The sequence below is a fragment of the Columba livia genome, chromosome 1 (genome assembly GCF_036013475.1).
Source record: "Columba livia isolate bColLiv1 breed racing homer chromosome 1, bColLiv1.pat.W.v2, whole genome shotgun sequence".
NCBI lineage: Eukaryota > Metazoa > Chordata > Aves > Columbiformes > Columbidae > Columba > Columba livia.
The window spans coordinates 5282667-5302185 of NC_088602.1; the positions used below are offsets into that span (position 1 = coordinate 5282667).

The 19519-nt window shown below is 44.9% G+C and overlaps 1 protein-coding gene across 16 annotated transcripts in view; it reads right to left on the reverse strand.

The window, feature by feature from the left end:
* Window positions 1-2035: 2035 nt before the first annotated feature.
* TENM4 (teneurin transmembrane protein 4) overlaps window positions 2036-19519 on the reverse strand; it is a 1656871-nt gene continuing 1639387 nt past the window's right edge. For all 16 annotated transcript variants that reach the window (XM_065029145.1, XM_065029736.1, XM_065029665.1 and 13 more), the window contains 3 exons: window positions 17217-18831; window positions 12338-12480; window positions 2036-3144 (listed from right to left, as the gene is read on the reverse strand). In XM_065029145.1, the coding sequence (XP_064885217.1) occupies window positions 2386-3144; window positions 12338-12480; window positions 17217-18831 (2517 nt within the window). In that variant the 3' untranslated portion in view covers window positions 2036-2385. The remainder of the gene's footprint in view (window positions 3145-12337; window positions 12481-17216; window positions 18832-19519) is intronic.

Below are 19519 nucleotides of genomic sequence, written 5' to 3' on the forward strand. Positions count from 1 at the left end.
GCCTTTAAACAGTTGCCCAAAGCAACCACTCCCTTGCCAAAGTCTAGAGCTGGCCTGGCCAACACACCTCTTCTGCCAGAGCTGGATACCCCTTCTAGCCCAGCTGCCTGTGACTAATTCCTTCCAAAAGTAATAAAGTTTGCATGCTGCAAGAGGAGGTTCAAAGTACGGCACCGGGTTACAGCACCAGCTTCATCACCCTTGCTGCAAGCAGGAGGGACCACCAGAAAATCAGAACCATAGCAGGGGGTGGCCCCAACATGGGTCAGCCCTGGGGCTCTGCAGCTGCCAAAAGTCTGGCCAAAGGTATTAGGGACTGGGAAGTGGAGGAGGAACAGTCTGCTGGGGGAATTTCCATGCCATTGCCATCCTCCTGGCAGGCACCTGGGAACAGACAGGCACGGCAGACGGAGCTGGCAGCCGGCATCTACAGGGAGCCGCGATAGCGCTGGGGCTGCCAGCACTTTGCTGCTGGAGGAGAGCATGTCCAACATGTGCCCCGGCTTTTTCTGGGGGGCTGGAGTTTGCAGAGAAGTCTCAGGCTGTTCTGGAGGATGTCGGTGGTGGCGGCACAGGCACAGGAGGGCTGGCTCTGGGGACACGGGTGCATTGTAGGGCTCCGAGTAAGGAAACAGCCTTGGCATGGATTTGCACATCTCGGGTTATCTCTCTGCAGAACCGGGAAGTGAAAACCAAAGTGGATGGAATGAAAGACAAACAAAAACAATGAGGATGGAGATGTTCTCAGAGAGACATGGTGAGTCGGGATATGTGCAGAGGTGGGTAACACCTCTGCCTGTAGGAATGGCCCTTGCTACCACAGGACCGTTTCAATCTAAGCTCATCTCCTTCTTTCCTTGAATTTCAAGGACTCTTGCAAATACCAGAGCACAGAGGTTATGTGAATACAAATTACATTAGCATGCCGAGCAACTTTGTCAGCAGTTTCTTATTAAAGCACTTGGGCCCCTCAACCTCCCCCTTCTTCACGGTGAACAGTCAACCGGGCTCTCTGCTTAGTTCGAGCTCGTGTAAGAGGCAGCGAGAGGGTTGATTCCAACATTCCCCTTCTCGTCCCACCACACACAAGCTGTTGCTACTTATTAAACATTTTAAAATCCCTGCTGCCAAAGTCCCCAGGAGACATTTATCTGCCATAGTCATAAACGACTTGCCAGCATGCTACTCAAAACTGCGTTTCCCAGCCAATAAATACAAACTCCAGAATCAGGAAAAGCAGGGTTTGGCTTGCTCTAATTTTCAGTGGTATGTCACTGGGATACTCTAACTACTTTTAAATTCAAATCAGCTTCCTAAAAATTAACTGGTTTTATCAGATACAGCACAGTGGACTGGTAAACACGTAGCCTCGTGTACTGAAACACTTTACATTTAATGAAGTTATGCCATTAGCAAATGTACAACATGGGTGCATTAAATCCACCTATAGAACAGCTCTACGTATGAGAGAGGATTGATTTTAGCTTTTCTCAATAGAGCAGGAGTCCCTTTCTTGGGTTTTGCCTTTTTTCTTTGTTTTTTTTTTTTTTTTTTTTAACTAAAACCAGAATTTGCACACACACAAAAAAAACCCCCAAAAGTATCTACTCTCATAATGAAAAAAGACTGTTTTTTTTCTTTTTTTTTTTGTTTTTTTCTTTTTTTTTTTTCTTTTTTTTATTCCAGTTCAGGAAGGAAGAGAATCATCTTGCAAGTTAATATAATTAGCTCCTTCGCCTCTATAATCTACTTCTGCTCAGCAGGAGCCCCCCCAAAAAAACCACTTTATGTCCCAAGTGAAACGTGAAAACTACTTGTAAGGTCTCTTTTGAGGCACATGATTTGGACGGTCACTTTCGGAGTATCAGAGTCAGCGTCGTCTTCCATCTCCTTTCATGTTGAAGAGCTCTCCGGTGCACCGCGGGCTCTCCGTGTCTCGGGTGGAAAGCTATCTGTCCCTGCCCCAAATCAGAAAGGGTTAGGATGACACAAGTCAGCACAGACACCCATTTTGCACTTCACACCTAAGGATGTAGGTTGACGCCTCCCCACTTCAAATTCCTCACAATGCGGGGGGGTGGGGAGGGATAAAAACAAACAAACAACCAAAAAAAAAGGACAAGAGACAGTAAATTTCACTGTGATCACACTACGGCAAAATATAACTTCTGTTCATTGCAAAAAACGCGTGAAGGCCAAATTAAAGAGGGGAAAAAAAAGTATGTTGCATGAGTTACAGTGCAACCATATTATTCCTTCTCTTTGTGTTTTCCTCCCCCCCCGCCTTGTTCAGTCTAGAAAAAGGATTGAGTACAACACAGTCAGGTAAGTGGCCACAAAAGAGTAGCTGTCTTTGGCAAGAAGTCACCGCGTCAACCCTCTCTGTCACCTTCTGCCCATTTCGCTCTGTCTCATGAAGTGGATGTTGTTGGCGCTGTCTGAGAGTTCGGGGTACTGCTCCACTGAGATCACGAAATAGCCGTCGTAGCCCTGTACCCGGCCTGTGTTTAGCACTTGTTGCTTCTCCCCTTCTGTCCACGAGCGAACACCCTCCTCCCCATCCCGCAGTCTCTGCTGTTCCCGGGACCACGCTTGGGCGACAGCTCGCTGCCGGGCCAGCTCCAGGACGCGGGTCTTCTCCTCGTCCAAGGTGGTCCCGTAGCGAGTGTTTAGACACAACGCGCCGTACTGGAGCTGGATGTCCGTGTAACGTCTAGTCCTTCCATTGAGCACTGTGTTGATCTGGGACACCGTCACATTCACGCCGTTCTCCAGGGTCCTCCGCCCGCCGCTGAGGCCCAAGATGGACAGGTCGCCCTCCGATGGCCCTTGCTTGATGAAATAGTGCGTGTCCACCCCGTCGATGGTGAAGTGCAAGTTCTCCAGGTAATGGGCATTGTTCAGGATGGCCGCGATCCTCCGCCCATCCTCGTTGGCCACACTGATGATGTCGGTGGCCACGCGCCCGTCCTTCATGGCGAACTTGACGCCTTTGCCAAAGATAGAGCCTCCAGAAGCAAAGTTCTTGTTCTTCTTGACTTGCCGGCACCCGGCGATGCTGGAGCTGTAGATCCGCTCAAAGCGCTCAAGAGTGACAAAGGCCTTCAGCTGCTTCTGCACTTCACATTGGACACCCAGAATTGACTGAGCAGGGAGAGAAAGAAGAGAAAGACATGTTAGAAAGAGAAGCCTGGTGACCCAGAGGCGTTATTAGCAAGCTGGAAACCAGCAGAACATCCTGGAAACATCTAAGGATGCTCTGTTTTTTTTTCCCCTTATCACCCTTTATTGGATTTTACATTATTTTTAATGGAAGAGATGTTTTGTCAGGTTATTCACCCTAGGAATGGTTCACCATCAGGGTGGTAAAATACTGTCCCAGGTTGGCCAGAGAGGTGGTGGATGAACCATCCCTGGAGACATCCCAGGCCAGGCTGGACAGGGCTCTGAGCAACCTGAGCTGGTGAAGATGTCCCTGCTCATGGCAGGGGTGGCACTGGGGGAGCTTGGAAGGCCCTTTCCAACTCAAACTGTTCTATGGTTCTATGACTCTAAGGCTCATTGTTTCAAGAAACCAAACTGTTTCTACTCTTACAGGCTGAAGAAGGTACAGATACCAGAGAGTTTTTTTGCCTCAGTGGTGTGAAGGTCTAATTTGGACTCTCTCACCTGGCTGGGCACATGTAATTATATTGTGCTTCAGTCTTCTTCATCTGCACATATTCATAGTGAATCTTGTGGCTGTGATGATTTATAAAATGCTTTCAGATTTTCTGTAAGTGTGAAAGTATTTGTAAAACTTCCCTCTATTTTAACCGCACTTTGTACCTCCTTCAAAAGCCCTGCATCACAGGTATGACCCTCAAAGTAGCCGTAAACTCTCTGTATCCCATTTCAACCTGTCCAAAGCCGGTTGTTCAAAACTCAAGGAAGACTCTAAATCCTGTTTCCTGCAAACCCTCTACAATGTTCCAGGCTCCCTGAGCCAAGACCAGTCGCACCTAACGCTCGAGTTTTGGCTTATACTGAAGCAAAACTGCTGCGAGACAACAGCCTGGATCATTTGTAGTCAGGTACAATACAAAGTCACTTTTGCTGTTAGCACATAATGGAGCAAGCACACAATGAGCCAGCAGCTCATCATTACTGCAAAAATGTCTTTGGAAACGCTCTCATCAATTCACGGCAGCACAGACTTCTTGCAGACCCCTGTCCACGAACAATTATTTGCTCAAATTTCACAGAAGCAAGAGGATGCTATGACAAAACTCTCCTGGCATTGCCAATGGCTCAGTTCAATAATATAATGACATCCAGGATTAAAAATAGGCTACAAAGAAAAGTTTGCTGCACTCCAGATATTTCGAGGAAATTTAACATCCATGAAGGATATTGCCTTAAACTGTCCACAAGCTTAAGGTCGCATCCTTCCCTGGATGTGAGAGAATGATTCAGATTATTCAGGCTTTTCAGTGTGGACCTCTCAACTTGTAACATGCAAAGTGAAGGGAAATAAACCCTCATTTCCACAGTGGCCATTTCCGGGGAAGGGTCTCAAAGCATGAAAGAAATTAAATAAAGGATTTAGCATTGCGGGATGATTGATTTTGATTTATAAATGAGACAACTATAAAGGAACGGAGGTAGTCAAGTTCAAGAGCATGTTTTGGGTTGTAAAGCATCAAAATACCAAAGACCCAGGACTGACTTTTATTCAAAGTGCCAAGCAGGTGGGTATATCTCCTCCTGTTTCCCTTTTGATGAACAGCATAGGTGTTGGAGCAGGAACATGTCACCGATGACAGAGAAGCTCTTTCTGGTTCTCCCCATGCTGCCTGTGGGGGATCTCACCCACAGCCTAGAGAGCAATATAATTAACAGACTGATTGGGAACCAAACCGAGCTCCCCTGCCAACTGCACAAGTGCTCGAATTATGCAAAAAACGGACGTAATTGATGTAGATGTCACCGATGATGGACATGGAGCGATTAGGTTTCCGGGCTCTGTCAAACACTGTTCTAAATAAGTGTATAGTGCACAGCCTTGGTTAGCTCTTTCAGGGAGGTTTAAATAGGGAAGTTTTATTCCCAGGTCCATCTCATATGGATTGACTCTAGGTGGTCCTTCCTCGCTACCCAAGCACACCACACTGCTCTTCCAACTCACCTCAGCAACTTTTACAAGTGGTAGGAAAAGGCATTGCTCATAACTCATCTTGAAACACCATTTGGTGCGAGCTCCTTCACTCGCGGATATAAATCAGATCTTTATGTCCTGTGGGCATTTATCTATCATCACCTAGATATACATCACCATGTTTACCAGCAGTTGAGTGATAAGGGTCCTTGGAATGAATTGCACTTTCTACTGATTATCACCTTGGGGAAGGGAGCTCTGGGGTTCAGACCGCATCAGGCTTGGCAGAATTACTCCTATCAGAAATCTCCCTCGTTCGTCTTCTATTTTGTCTTTATTATCTTATTAATGATGAGCTGCGGGAACTCTAGTGCCTTTTCATAGAATCATTTTGTTTGGAAAAGACCCTCAACATCATCAAGTCTAATTGTTAACCTAACACTGGCACTAAACCATATCCCTAAGAACCTCATCTACTTGGGCCCTGTATGGGCAACTGAATCAAACCCCTACTTTGCACAGTCAGTGGAGCTTATAATGTGTTCAGCTTAGTCTAAAACTAATGCCTAGGAGGTGGACAGCTCTTTAAGTGAGCTCCACTGACTGTATGAACTAGATGTTCACAGACTACAGTGAGTGCACCCATCTAGAACACATGGAGACACCTATATGTCCATGTTTTAGTCTTGAATTCAATCCTAGCTCATAGCAGTTCACAATTTGAACTGTCCTTTGAGCTTCATTGATAAGCCACCCAAAAGGGTGGTGTTGAGAACTGTTTTTGACACTATGGGCCATCAACTGTTGCTCCAGACGGCTACAGGCAATCCATGCTGTAGACATGAAGAAGTCCAGGGAACTCTAGGGTATGCCAAATAGCACCAGCAAATGACTTCATTGTAGATCTCTGCTGGTTATAATGGAAGTTTGGATATCAAGTTCACAGGCAGAGACCTAAATTTAGATGTCTTAATCAAGAACAAATCACACCCAAAGGATTTTCCACTGGGGATTGGTTACAGGCCTTTTGGGGTCTCCCCATCTTATGTCATGTAGAGAAGTAGGAGATCAGACACGTACAAAGCTGTAATGCTGAACATCATCATGACTTAACTATTACTGTAACTAAACACAGCTCTGTTGTCTTGAAAATGAGCCCAGGATGACTGAAAATGACTTTTTGAGTGCATTTCTTTGATAAAAGAGTGTATTTTTAAAAGGAAAAAAACATCCAACAGAAAACAACAACAAAGAACACCAACCCCCAAAAAACAACAAGGAATTCAGGCAAATCAGAGTCCAGCTAGCTTGTATGCTCTGCTGTGAATACAAAGGGGATGGAGGCAAACAGATTATACAGTTCAAAGAGGCAGCGTATCCCTGACTTTGAAATTACCATTTCTGTTTCATCTTAGAACTCATTTTAATGAACTGGCAATGAAGAGAAACAGAAAATTTCCATCTAAGGCTGCAGTGGCATGTGCTATTCTCTAAAAAATGCTGCTGCTTTTAGCAACTGTAAACCAAGGTATCTAGAAAACCAGTTTTACGGAAGAAAGGAATTAACAGTTATTTTATTTCAATATTTGTTGCTAGTCGTGAGTGACAAATATGCTGGGTTTGTTTTTCCTCACAGCCTTCTTTTTAATCAGATGTCCTTAGGTGACATTTCACTTTATCTAGTAACAACCCATTGGAGGGAAGAGAATGACCTTCATCATTTGTTCTCTGCCGCACAGAGCTCAGGAGAACGGCACATTGCAGAGATCTCTGAATAGCCTCTTGCATTTCGCCTGCACCTCTTGAGGATTTGAAATACCAGAGCCAGATACTATCATCTGTTGTTTTTAAATACCGCCTTCCACTGTGAGACTGAAAGCTTTAATTTCCCACCAAGGATCCAAGATGTGCAATAAGTGAACATGTTTCCAAGTTTCTCTACGTCCTTGTGCCATTATACACAGATAGGTGTTTCTCTTACCGCCATATGGCTTGCAACGCAGAAAGCCACTCTTTCAAAAAGGCTTGGAAGGTATGACTTCTTCAGCATTAACTCCTTCCTATTTACCCCCCCACTCTCTGTTGACAAAATCATTCTTCAGACATCAGCCTCTTCCCTCCATTCCACCTGGTCGTCACCTGAAGATGAGTCCCCATGTGGATGTTCCCCACCAACTCTGCTCACAGAGTACACATGAGAAAGAAAGTTTTTATAATGAGGGTGGTGAGAGCCTGGCCCAGGTTGCCCAGAGAGGTGGTGGATGCCCCATCCCTGGAGACATCCCAGGCCAGGTTGGACGGGGCTCTGAGCAACCTGAGCTGGTGAAGATGTCCCTGCTCATGGCAGGGGTGGCACTGGATGAGCTTGGAAGGTCCCTTCCAACACACCTGTTCTATGATCCTATAATTCTAACTCTGAGATGCTGGAGGTGCAAGATGAGCCCGTCACCCACCACATCCCATCAGGCTCCTACCCATCAGCATGGCTGCACTGCATGCTGATTGGCTGAGAGGCAATGTGTCTACTCAGCAACCTGCCAACCACAATGCAACTGGGGCAACGGAGGTGAGCGATTGGCCAGCAAGCCCAGTGCTGTAGATGCTGATTGGTTAGCAACGAGCGAAACCCAAGTGCTGACTCTTGGGCTTGGAGAACAGGTCTGTCCATCCTGCCAGCACACACAGCTGCAGGGGGATAACGAGGTTGATCTCATCAAGCAGATTTCCATCTGTAGGGAAATAAGAGGATTTGTCTCCTTCTCTTGCTCATCTATTTTCCTAAAGCTTCAAGAGCTTAATGTCTTTGAAACTTAAACTCCCTTCTCCGCAACAGATACACAGAAAACTGGCCGCTACTTTTGCAAAACATAACTAGGGGCTGATGGACAGACGTGCAGACAGCACGATGGCCCAAGCCCAGGACGAAGCACCCGCAATGTGAGGAAGCCTCCTCTGAATGACGAACACTGGCAGAGCCGGTCCTTCTGACAGATTGTCCTTGGGAGAAGCTCTGCCAGAACGCGCAGCCCTACAGCTCAGTCCCTGGCTGAGCATCCCCGAGCAGCCCTCGTCTCCAAAATGCTGCTCCATGAGGGATGCCAAACACTTCTCCAGAACAGACTGTAATGGGCTCTGCAGAAAACAGGACCCTCCCTGGAGGCACAGTGTTGATAGGATGAAAAGAAGGGCAGTTAATAATATGATGTAGTTAACAATATAAGTGCCGACTCCAAACACCCCTCCCTGCAAATAGAGTTGTTCTGGCTTCAGCAATTACCTGACAGTTCAACAAGACAAAAAAAAGAAAAGAGAAATTGGATTCAGGTGCAGCAGCTCCACAATATGCCAGAGGTCACCCAGAGTCTCCTGGTGGCCAATAACGCTGAATTTGTTCAACAAACAATTTAGTGACAGCCGCACGGTCGCAGGGAGGAGTGGGTGGGGAAAGTGCTGCACAACAGAGTATTGGATTTTAAATGTCACTCTGGAGCTGCAGGGGGTGAGTGCAAGGTTTATGACACGCTGGCTGCTTCTGAGCTGGTGGATGCTCAAAAGCAGAATTATCTCTCCCATCTCCCAGCCCTGCAAGGCAAATACCAACAATGTTTTGGAAGGAGATGCTCGGGCCCTCTGGTTATGCACTCTGAGGAGACGAAGCAGCCATTTATGTGGGGTTAGTCGCTTTTCTGTTGTGCTCTTGTTATTCATTCCTCTCAGATAAAAGAACTGACTCAATCTGCTGGGCTACAGCTTTGATCAGCGAAGCCAGTGGAGTAACTCAGATTTACTTTGGTCTGTCAGAAGGAGGTATGTGACCCAGAGAAACCAGGGATCAGAAGATATGGAGATGAGAAAGCTATGGCACATGTTCAGAGAATATCCCTGGATTTCAAGCAGGATGGGCATTGTCCACTGCCTTGTCCAGGCTACTTGGAAATGACAAAAGATTTGGAGCTTCCTCATTATGCCATGGAAGAGCATTTCACATTCTGATCAGTCTTATCTGAATGTATTTCCCGTGCTTCCATTTAACTTTGTTTAATTCTGTCACTTGCTATGTGAAATTTTCAGAAGTTTGTGTTTTCTTTCACATGCTTCATCAATAAATACACAGAAAATCAGTAGGAAGAAGGGCTGGGTTGTGTCTGGGAGCGTGTATGTGCAGCTGGAAGGACTGGGAATGAACAGAACCACACGTGAAACATCAGTGTTGAATGCACAGATAGGCTTAAGAGAAAATGGATCATATTTTCAGGTATCATATGTGAAAGAATATGTTTTATGCAAATATATGCCTGCAATATGCTGGATGTGACAGAAAGGAAGGGAATCCTGCTCTACAGCATCTGAGAGCCACTTGCTATCACAGCATGATCCTGCAGCTGTAGACTAAAATAAAAAATGCTCATGTTTCGCTGCTGTCATAACACAAGGGAAGAATGTGAAACAACCTGCAATAGTTAAATTCCACTTCCAACGCTTGAGTGTGAAGTGACTCATCTGGAAGCGCGGTGGCTGAATAAACCCTCTTTTACCAAGCAGGTCCCTGCACAGCCCTCGCTGCAGCTGCTTGCTTTGAAAACCTGAAGGGACACGGAGATTTTATTTTCTTCTCATTGCTCAATCAGGCAGATTCACCTAAAATGGGTGGATGGAAGGGAAGGCTCCCTGGTTTTATTTTATTTCTAGATCAGCTGCCTATATGAGCAAGTCTCAGTCTTCACCTCAAGCTGTCACCCAAGTTACTTGGCTATTTGATAAGACTAATAATAATAATGGACTCATGATAAAATAATAATATAAGAATACTAATAACACCACTAATAGCAATAATTTCTGTTGTGGTTCTGTGAGAGTTACAACAATTTAGAGACAATCTTTCGCGTGGTCTCTGAATGAACCTGCCCTGTTTGCCTTCTTCTACACAGCTTTGCTTTGGGAGACTGTGTCACATCACACAGAATCCCAGAATGTCAGGGATTGGAAAGGACCTCAAAAGCTCATCCAGTGCAATCCCCCCATGGAGCAGGAACATCCAGATGAGGTTACACAGGAAGGTGTCCAGGCGGGTTTCAATGTCTGCAGAGAAGGAGACCCCACAACCCCCCTGGGCAGCCTGGGCCAGGCTCTGCCACCCTCACTGAGAAGAAGTTTCTTCTCAAATTTAAGTGGAACCTTTTGTGTTCCAGTTTGTAACCATTACCCCTTGTCACCGAGAAGAGCCTGGCTCCATCCTCCTGACACTCACCCTTTATATATCTGGAAACATTAATGAGGTCCCCCCTCAGTCTCCTCTTGTCCAGCTCCAGAGCCCCAGCTCCCTCAGCCTTTCCTCACACGGGAGATGCTCCACTCCTTTCAGCATCTTTGTTGCCCTGCGCTGGACTCTCTCCAGCAGTTCCCTGTCCTGCTGGAACTGAGGGGCCACAACTGGACACAATATTCCAGGTGTGGTCTCCCCAGGGCAGAGTAGAAGGGCAGGAGAGCCTCTCTGACCTACTGACCACCCCCTTCTAATCCACCCCAGGTACCATTGGCCTTCCTGGCCACAAGGGCCCAGTGCTGGCTCATGCTCATCCTGCTGTCCCCAGGACCCCCAGATCCCTTTCCCCTATGCTGCTCTCTAATAGGTCATTCCCCAACTTATACTGGAACCTGAGGTTGTTCCTGCCCAGATACAAGACTCTACACTTGCCCTTGTTCTATTTCATTAAATTTTTCCCCGCCCAACTCTCCAGCAAAGAGAAGCAAAACTCCCGAGGCTATTTCTCATTACAGAAACCACCTCTGTTAGCATTTTATTGTTTAATCCAAGGAAGAGAGAAACAGAAAATGAGTCTTGGAGCTCCAAAAGACAACAGAGTGACTGCAGTGTAATGTGTTTAAAGCATCAACTCAGCCACGGTAGCAAAAGGCATAGTTCTTTTGGTCCCTCTCTGTTATAAAGTGATATGTCTTCATATAAATCTCTCGTTGAAGTTGAAGCTGATACATTTTAGCTTGTCTTCACCATAGTTAAGAGGATGAGTACCATGGATGGGCTGGTACATTACTATTTTATTAAGCCACAGTATCTTATTCATACCTCTGAGTGACTGGAGAAATGTGCACTGTATTTTACCTCCTGGTTTAATATGTGTACAGGCCATCAAGAACCTGCTGAAGGACAGTAAGATTCCAGTGAACTCATAGATAAAGAGGTTCAGAGGGCAGCTGGGATAATTTCCACTTCCTACTGGCATCATTTTATGAGCAGAAATGTTGAAGTGTGTGTCCTGATGTCCCCAAGCACATGGGTTCCTTGCTGCTCTCATGATGTTTGAATACGCAGCAAAAGCAAGTAAGAACTCAGACTAAAGAAGATTTGGACTAAACTGTTGAAAGCAACCCCAGAATAGAATCAGGCTAGGAGGTGACAGAGTATCCTGAGAGGTAAATGACTTTTTCAAGGTCATACGACCGATAAGCAGTAGGGCTGGGAGCAACCCAGGGCTCTCGCATCCTGACCTGGTGTGCCCACCTTTAACAGCGCTGCCTCCATCCTTCAGCTCAGTAATTCCCAATAGGAAGAGAAGGGGAAATGATTGGCCTGTAAAAGCTTTTTCTTGCCAATTTTCATCACTGAATTTTGTGGCAGCGTCTACCAAAGTGGGTTGTGATGCAGGCCTGTTTTTAAAAGCAAGACACGGTGACTTGGGATTAAATCCACTCAGGTAAAATGAAAGTTAGCTTTCAGCTAAAACATCTTTTTGGTAAGACCCCCTGCAATGCGGAACAGTTTCCTGGGGAAGGACTGGGACTTGACGCTTAAGACATTTTAAACCAGACTGAATAAGTTTCTGGAAAAAAAAATCTGTAGAAAACTTCTGTTTTAAGATTTGCTTTTCTTCTCGCTTCTAAAAATACTTGGTGCAAAGGCCTTGAACTTTGCATGCAATATGTTGTAATATGGTTTCTTGCAAGAGAAAGAAACAGTAACACACCATTTCATTGGGCAACCACCACTGGAAAAAGCACCATGGAAGTAAGGAACTTATAATGCGATTATTCAATCAGATTTCACCACTGTCATGGGAACTGACTCAATCTTAATCTCCCAGCATATCTGTGAGAAAAGGCTAATATATGTTTTTTTAATAAATATTGCAATTGGATATGCTGATAAGGGTGTGAGATACAGTATAGAGTTGCATGGATCACCTTGCTGTTGTCCCATTCTTGGGTTTTCATCTGCGTGTGGATTAGCTCATAGGATGGCTCCATTGCATCCATGTCTGGCTTGGGGTAGCCGGGGATGACGTTGTGTAGCTGGAACCCAAAAGTGAGCAGCCAACTGTTGACATCTGGAAAGGAAGAGAAGCATAAATCAGATTTTCTGATATCTTAAAGCAGGGTGGCTCAGGAGAATGGCACAGAGGAGGACCCTGGTACTGCTGCGGTGTGGCAAAAATGATGAGTGTCTATTTCATGTGAAGAGCAGAAACCTTAATGGCCCTTGAAAGAACCGTGTGCCAAATCTGGGCTTTCCACCTCCAACCACAGTCCAATTCTGCACTTGGCCAGCTCTGAAATAGCAGTTTTAGCAGTGGCCAAATGGCTCAAATCAAAGCCAAGTCAATGTCTGTCATTCTCAGCAGGCATCAGGTACTGCTCTGAGGTATACGGGAGAACCACAGCAACAACAACACACGGATGGAGTCTGAGATGCTCCAGCCAAACTGGAGATGTCATCCAGTCCTACAGTGAGCTCTGAACATCTCAGCCACAGTATTTCTCTTCCTGAGGACTCTCAAAGACTAAATTTAAGAGCTATGTAAGCCTGAATACCAGGACACAGAGGACAAACAGCACAGTCATTTGGCAGGTGCTCATGGAAGAGACTCTGGACACATCGTCTGCATTTTCCATGGCATTTCCACCTCAGTCCTGGCTTTCTTAGGCTGTTCATGAGAAGGGGTAGCTTGAATATGAAACCAGTGTAAAGTCATATGTCATAATTTATAGTGGCATTTAAAATCAGCCTCCACACTACCTGCAAGGTATATTATGGTAAAAACAGTGTACAGATAGAAGATGACTTTGCTTGGGTACCTTTCACAAGCCCCTTAGAAGGCCATGGATGGTGAGAAAACTGCTGGCTACAAGCGATAAACTATTGTCCTATGCAAAAAGGGGGACCACTGGGCCTAAAGGGGACATGATGGAAATCCCAGCCATTGACAGTACAGACTGCAGAGTCTTCCGTGATTTTGATCTTACAGCTATTAGAAATATCAGCTGAATGTCAGTCTGCTCTGAGATCTGCTTGGGATCAGCATCGCTTCCCCTCTTAACTTCAGAGCATTTGATGATCTCACCTCGTTTGCCTTCACTGAACTCTAGAGGACACACCTGCTCCAATCCTCAAGCAAAATACACTGTGCATTTGGCACACAAACAGCAATTGCAAGAAAGGGAAAGGTATGAAGGTAAAGTTTAACTAATATCAGCTCCCAGGGGCGTTAAGTGTTTTGCACGTCACCGGGACTTGAATCTTTGCTTCAAGCTGGATGTGAAGGGGCTTGATTTTCATTTTGCTAAACTCAATAAACGCTGCTGGAACAATCCGAAAAAGGGATCGATTTAACTAATCAAATATGCATCTTTGAATATTTTTTCTCTATTCCCCATGAGCTTAAATGAATGTTTTGAAGAGCTGGTCAGAAAAGAAATTATGGATGCAAGCAGCAAACAAGGCACTTCCAGATGACTGGAGAACCAGGAGCCAAACAAACACACTATCTGTTGCTTGTTTTCTTACAGGCCAAAATGTTGGGATTGGGCAGATGTCCAAAAAGCCCTTGTGATGATCCATGTGGAAGGGGGAGGATTTCTGTAATAAAAACACTTCTGTACACTCAATGTACAGATTGTTTTTGGAGTGTCTTTGAAACAAAGAGGTTGGGGCGGGGGGAAGGAAAGAAATTAAAAGGCTCATTTGATTATTTTCTTGCTTAGCGCTAAGCTGGCCTGCTTCCAAATCCTTCTCATGTGAAATGAAGACCTTTGATGTACACACTGTGGGCCAGGTGGTCAGGAGAACCAAGTAAAACGGTGAAGTTCGGCATTGATGCACTTCACAAATGTTCAGAGGGATACGGGGCAGGGATGCTGAACAGCCAAAAAATATGTAACATGTCTGGAAAGATTCAAGACAGGCATTTTTTGCTACTTCCCAGAAAACTGACTTTCAAAACATTTGCAGACAGGAGTTCATTCTTTTTGGGAAGCGGTGTTGGAATACCCAGAACAAAATTTAGAAAACCCAAAACATGGGAGGAAGTTGTGGAACTGAGAAAACAGAGGGGAAAATATTAGTTTGCCGAGAGGCAGTGACAACTTTTTTTGACAGAAAAGTACATTTCACATCACAGAGGTTGCTTTTTTTTTTTTCAGCTACAGTAACCCTGCCAACACATTTCACAGTAAATTCATTTGAGGGCAAAGAAAAGGAGTGCTTAATGCAGACACACGTAATGGAAATGTCAGTTCAATCCATCAGGATTGCTGAAGCTGGCAGCAAAGCTCTGCGCCACAAAGTGCACAATTGCTAAAATATTAATGTTTAACAACGGGCCTCTCAAAACACAAATACCTGATTCTCCTGTTCACCCTCCTCTCACCTCTGATTTGTACCCATGAGCTCAGAAACCTCATCGTTGGAGACCAAAACATGTGTTGTTTGCCCTTGTCCTGGACACTGAGCTCCCCTGAGGACGGTGGGTCCCAGGGAGGGGATGGAGGGACAGAACGTGGTTTTATGTGCCCAAATCTGGGCAGATTTGGTTGTGATGACAAGGACATGCTCACGTAGGGTCCTGCCCATGAGATGCCTGGAAGCTTCAGCAGAAAGAACTGCCAGAGCACCAGCCTTGCATCATGGCATCCATCCCATGACTTGGTCCTTCCATGCAGTGGGAGAGGAGAAGTTTAAAAAATGTATTTGGGCTCTGTATTCTTGAAAGTTTTAAAAAAACACCAACTCTTAATACAGTGGAAAAAGTTACTCGATGTATATAAAACCTTGTAAAGTATCAGATTTGGACCTCTTGATGTTATCATCACAGAATCATAGATTCACAGAATGTCAAGGGGTTGGAAGGGACCTCGAAAACTCATCCAGTCCAATCCCCCATGGAGCAGGAACACCCAGATGAGGTTACACAGGAAGGTGTCCAGGCGGGTTTGAATGTCTGCAGAGAAGGAGACTCCACAACCTCCCTGGGCAGCCTGGGCCAGGCTCTGCCACCCTCACCATGAAGAAGTTTCTTCTCAAATTTAAGTGGAACCTTTTGTGTTCCAGTTTGAACCCATTACCCCTTGTCCTATCATTGGTTGTCACCGAGAAGAGCCTGGCTCCATCCTCCTGACACTCACCCTTTACATATTTATAACCATTAATGAGGTCACCCCTCAGTCTCCTCTTGTCCAGCTCCAGAGCCCCAGCTCCCTCAGCCTTTCCTCACACGGGAGATGCTCCACTCCCTTCAGCATCTTTGTTGCCCTGTGCTGGACTCTCTCCAGCAGTTCCCTGTCCTGCTGGAACTGAGGGGCCCATATGGTTGGAAATTTTGTCCTGTCTTAACTTGATCAGGAAAATAAAAATCTGTTAATATGTCATGAAGCAACTCTTCAAAATATGTATCAGTTCAAGACAATGATTTCAAATAAAGATCTTCCATTTTGGTTTTCATTCTTCATTTTTTCTTTTCAAGTTTTCGATAATTAGTTTATATTTAACTTCATAAGGTTGAAAACCAAAAAGGAATTAATTCAGACAGTTTTGAGAGCTGTTCACAGCATTTCTGCTGAGAAATCTCTCAAGCTCAGCCCTCTCCCATAAACAAATTCAGTTTTGACAAGTGAGCATTTTCTGATAGGAAAAGTTATCTCAGAATATTCCGTGCCAGCCTTAATTATCAGAGTGAGGCCAACACACAGGATCTTAGTCTGCATCTTTTGGCATATTTTACTTCCCTCATGGCATCATCTTCTCAGCTCTGGAGAAAACAGCTTTTAATTAAAAAACCCACCAATCTAATCTTTATGATTATTGCAGAAGAACCTGAAAGCATGAATCCTAATGGCTGGAAAAACAAATGGTACAGAACAATCCAGTATTTTTATTTTGTAACTTTTTTTTTGCTATTAAACCGATCTCATAACTTAGGGGAATGCAAATACTATTGCCTACGGGAATGTTGTGATAGACGCAGCAGGAGCATCCCAAAATTAGTTATATCTCCTTAAAAAGTATGTACATTTGATTTGTTGTTGTGTCACCTGTGTCACCTTCCAATAGGAAGTATCTAAACAAAGAGAGTCCTCTCAAACATTAGTGCCAGTTTTGCACAAAGTATGAATATAGGAAAGACATTTAACCTATAGAACAATTTTCTGTATTTAAAAAGCATACAGAGAGCTCATGTTATTGCCATTTTACAAAGTCCCAGGGGAAGCAGTTCAGAGGTTATGTCAGGCTGTGGGGTAGGTATACCCTAAAACCTGGCCTTTAATACACCTGCTTTTATTGACTTTTAATAGAAACTGTTAATTCTGCAGGGCAGATTAACTTTGAACTACACGGTTTAGTGAAGTGTGCTCTGAAAGAGCTGACTGTAATAAAAGGTTTAAGTTGCTGTTGCCGTTTTTCTAAAACAAATCTGCATGTCATTTGTTTAGTTGCAAATAAATTGCTAGGCAAGCCCGTGTAAACAGAGCTGCCCTTCTACAAAGACAAAGGTTATCAGGACATTAATTGGTAGCTAAACTTGGGATAGCTGAGGGAACGAAAAACTGGAAGCAAAATAAAGAGAACAAACAGCAAGGAAGAGAAAAGGAAACAGGTTTGGGAATTACAACCTCCATCTATGCTAATGAATTAAACATGCCCCGGACACAGGGGTCAACTGGCAAAGAAAATCTTGTGTTCATTATATTAAACACTGGAAAACCACATGGTGATCAGGATTCTGCAAGAGAAGAAACTTATCCACTGATGGCAAGCTTGTGAATATGTTAATTAATTTAAATGTCTTACCTGTCATGTAACATTTGATATCCTGAGAGTTGCTAATGGGATTGTTGTTTTTGAACATGTACAGGTTGAAAGGCATTATGTTATTGGTACTCAGATGCTTCCACATCTCATGGTCTGGACTCGTCCACCGACCCGCTAGCACATCGTAGTCTCTCCGTCCCATGTGGATAAGCTTTGTGAGGGGGTCATACAGCCCCCCGTGGTAGCCGATGATGATCTGGAAGTTGGGATTGGTGTCCATGTAGATCTCGCCATACGCTGTGTACAGTATCTGCTTAATCATTAAGCCAGTCCCGCTGAAGACGGCCAAGGGGGTGCCGATGTTATCGCAGGCGATGTAGAATTCATCACCGCTGCTGAGCTCCATCGCAAAGAGGTGGCCTTGGAGGTCATAGTAGAGGGAGGTGATCTCAGAGCTCGAGTGGTTGTACAAGTGCGTGACCTTGGTTGGGTTGGTCAGGTCTGCGTAGAAGAACTGCAAGTGATGGCCATGGCTGGTTTTGCTAGAGACCCTCCTTCCTAGGCCATCGTAGCGGTATTTCACGCTCCACCCACTAGCTTTATTGTAGGCTTTGATGAGCAGGCCAGCTGAATTGTACTCAAAAATATCATTGCCCCTTTGCTTCAGGAAGCCATCTTCATCCATTTTGTACTGCACATCCCCCAGTCTAGTAATCCTATCCCTGAGGTCGTACCTGAGCGGCGTAAGGCGGGCGCTGTTCCCCGGACTCAACAAATGGAGGTTTCCATTTAGGTCATAGCTGTAACGCCAGAGTGGTTTGTCATTGATAGACACTGTCTGCAACTGGCCATCAGCATCATACTCATATGAGTATCTAGTTGTGTTTGCATAAGGCCCGACCTTCAGCTCTTTCTTAACCACTCTCCCCATGTTGTCATACTGCACGGTCATCCAGTACATCAGCGACCGGAATATCTCGTACTGGACCTCCTTCATCCTGCCGTAGGCATCGAAATGTTTAGTGTGAGTCATGACAGCAGTGGTGATAATCTGGTTGATATCATAGTAAATGACTCCGAATTTACCAAATTGCTCAGTTTTGCCTGACACATCATCGTACCTGTAGAGATCAATGGGTAAAGGTGTCTCGTTGATGACTGCTTGCATGCTGGTCACCCGAAAGCTGTTGTCATAGTTATAGTCGAAGCGTGCATTCACCATGCCTTCCTCAGTGAAGCGGAAAATCTGCCGATCAATGAGCGGTCCGATCTGTCTGTACCTGATTGTACATGTGAACCCTTCGTTCTGCAAGTTTATTGTCTTCAGCATGCCGGCAGTTTCGTCATAGGTGAAACTGATCTTCGTGGTGTCGTAGAGCATCTCGGCCAACTTGGACAACTTTCCATACTTGTAGATGACACGTCTCCCTGTCCCCAGGTACAACGTGTGAAGGAGCTGCTCATCCTCCGTGAAATCCTGTATTACCGAGGCGTTGCCTTCAGGTGGTCGGTAGATGTTCCTGTAGTAACCAATGGAACGAATAGTTTCTAAAGTCTGACGGGCAACATTAGGCATGGTCACCGACGACAACCGGTCATTCTTGTCAAACTCAAAGATGTACTGTCTCTGGCTGTGAAGGAGTAGCACCATGGACTGGATGGGAAGGAGAAAAACATAGATTACATTTCTGGCTTTCAGGTGAAATTACACTCAACTCTCACAAAACCTTCAAAATTCTCCAATCCAAAGAGCAAAGCAAGTGAGACAAATCTCTGCACCCATAGGATTAAATGGTGAGAGGTATGAAGCTGCACAGCACATTGAGCATCCCCAGGGAGGAGTGGGGCAGAGGAAAAAGCCGTTAATGCAGTCAGGAAGGTCTAAGTTCAGAATGCTCACTTGTTTGAATCAATACTCCATAGCTAGCTGTCTCTACCCAAACTCTCTTCACCAATAGCTTTTACAGATTAAATAAATTACCTTTGTAGAGTGAATTAGACAACGCTTGAAAAAGTACCCTCCGACACCTTCCAATGCCCAGTTAATTCATTGTGTCTCCATATCTTCCATTATTCTCTTAATGCAAACTTCTGCCTGAATTTGGTCATTTTTGTTTGTTTGTTTCATGTAACGAACAATCCACACAGATCGTATGATGCAAGAAGCAAGTCAATACCTTTTGCTTTTTAAAAGCCATTCTACTGTAGTTTCCTTAAACTGTTGTAGGGATAGGCTTTATATAAAACTCAGGAATATAAAACTCCAGTCCCTGGTATGGAGCATACAGATCTGTAGGATACTGGGCAGTGTAATGATGAATGGTAATATCCAGAAGAATTTA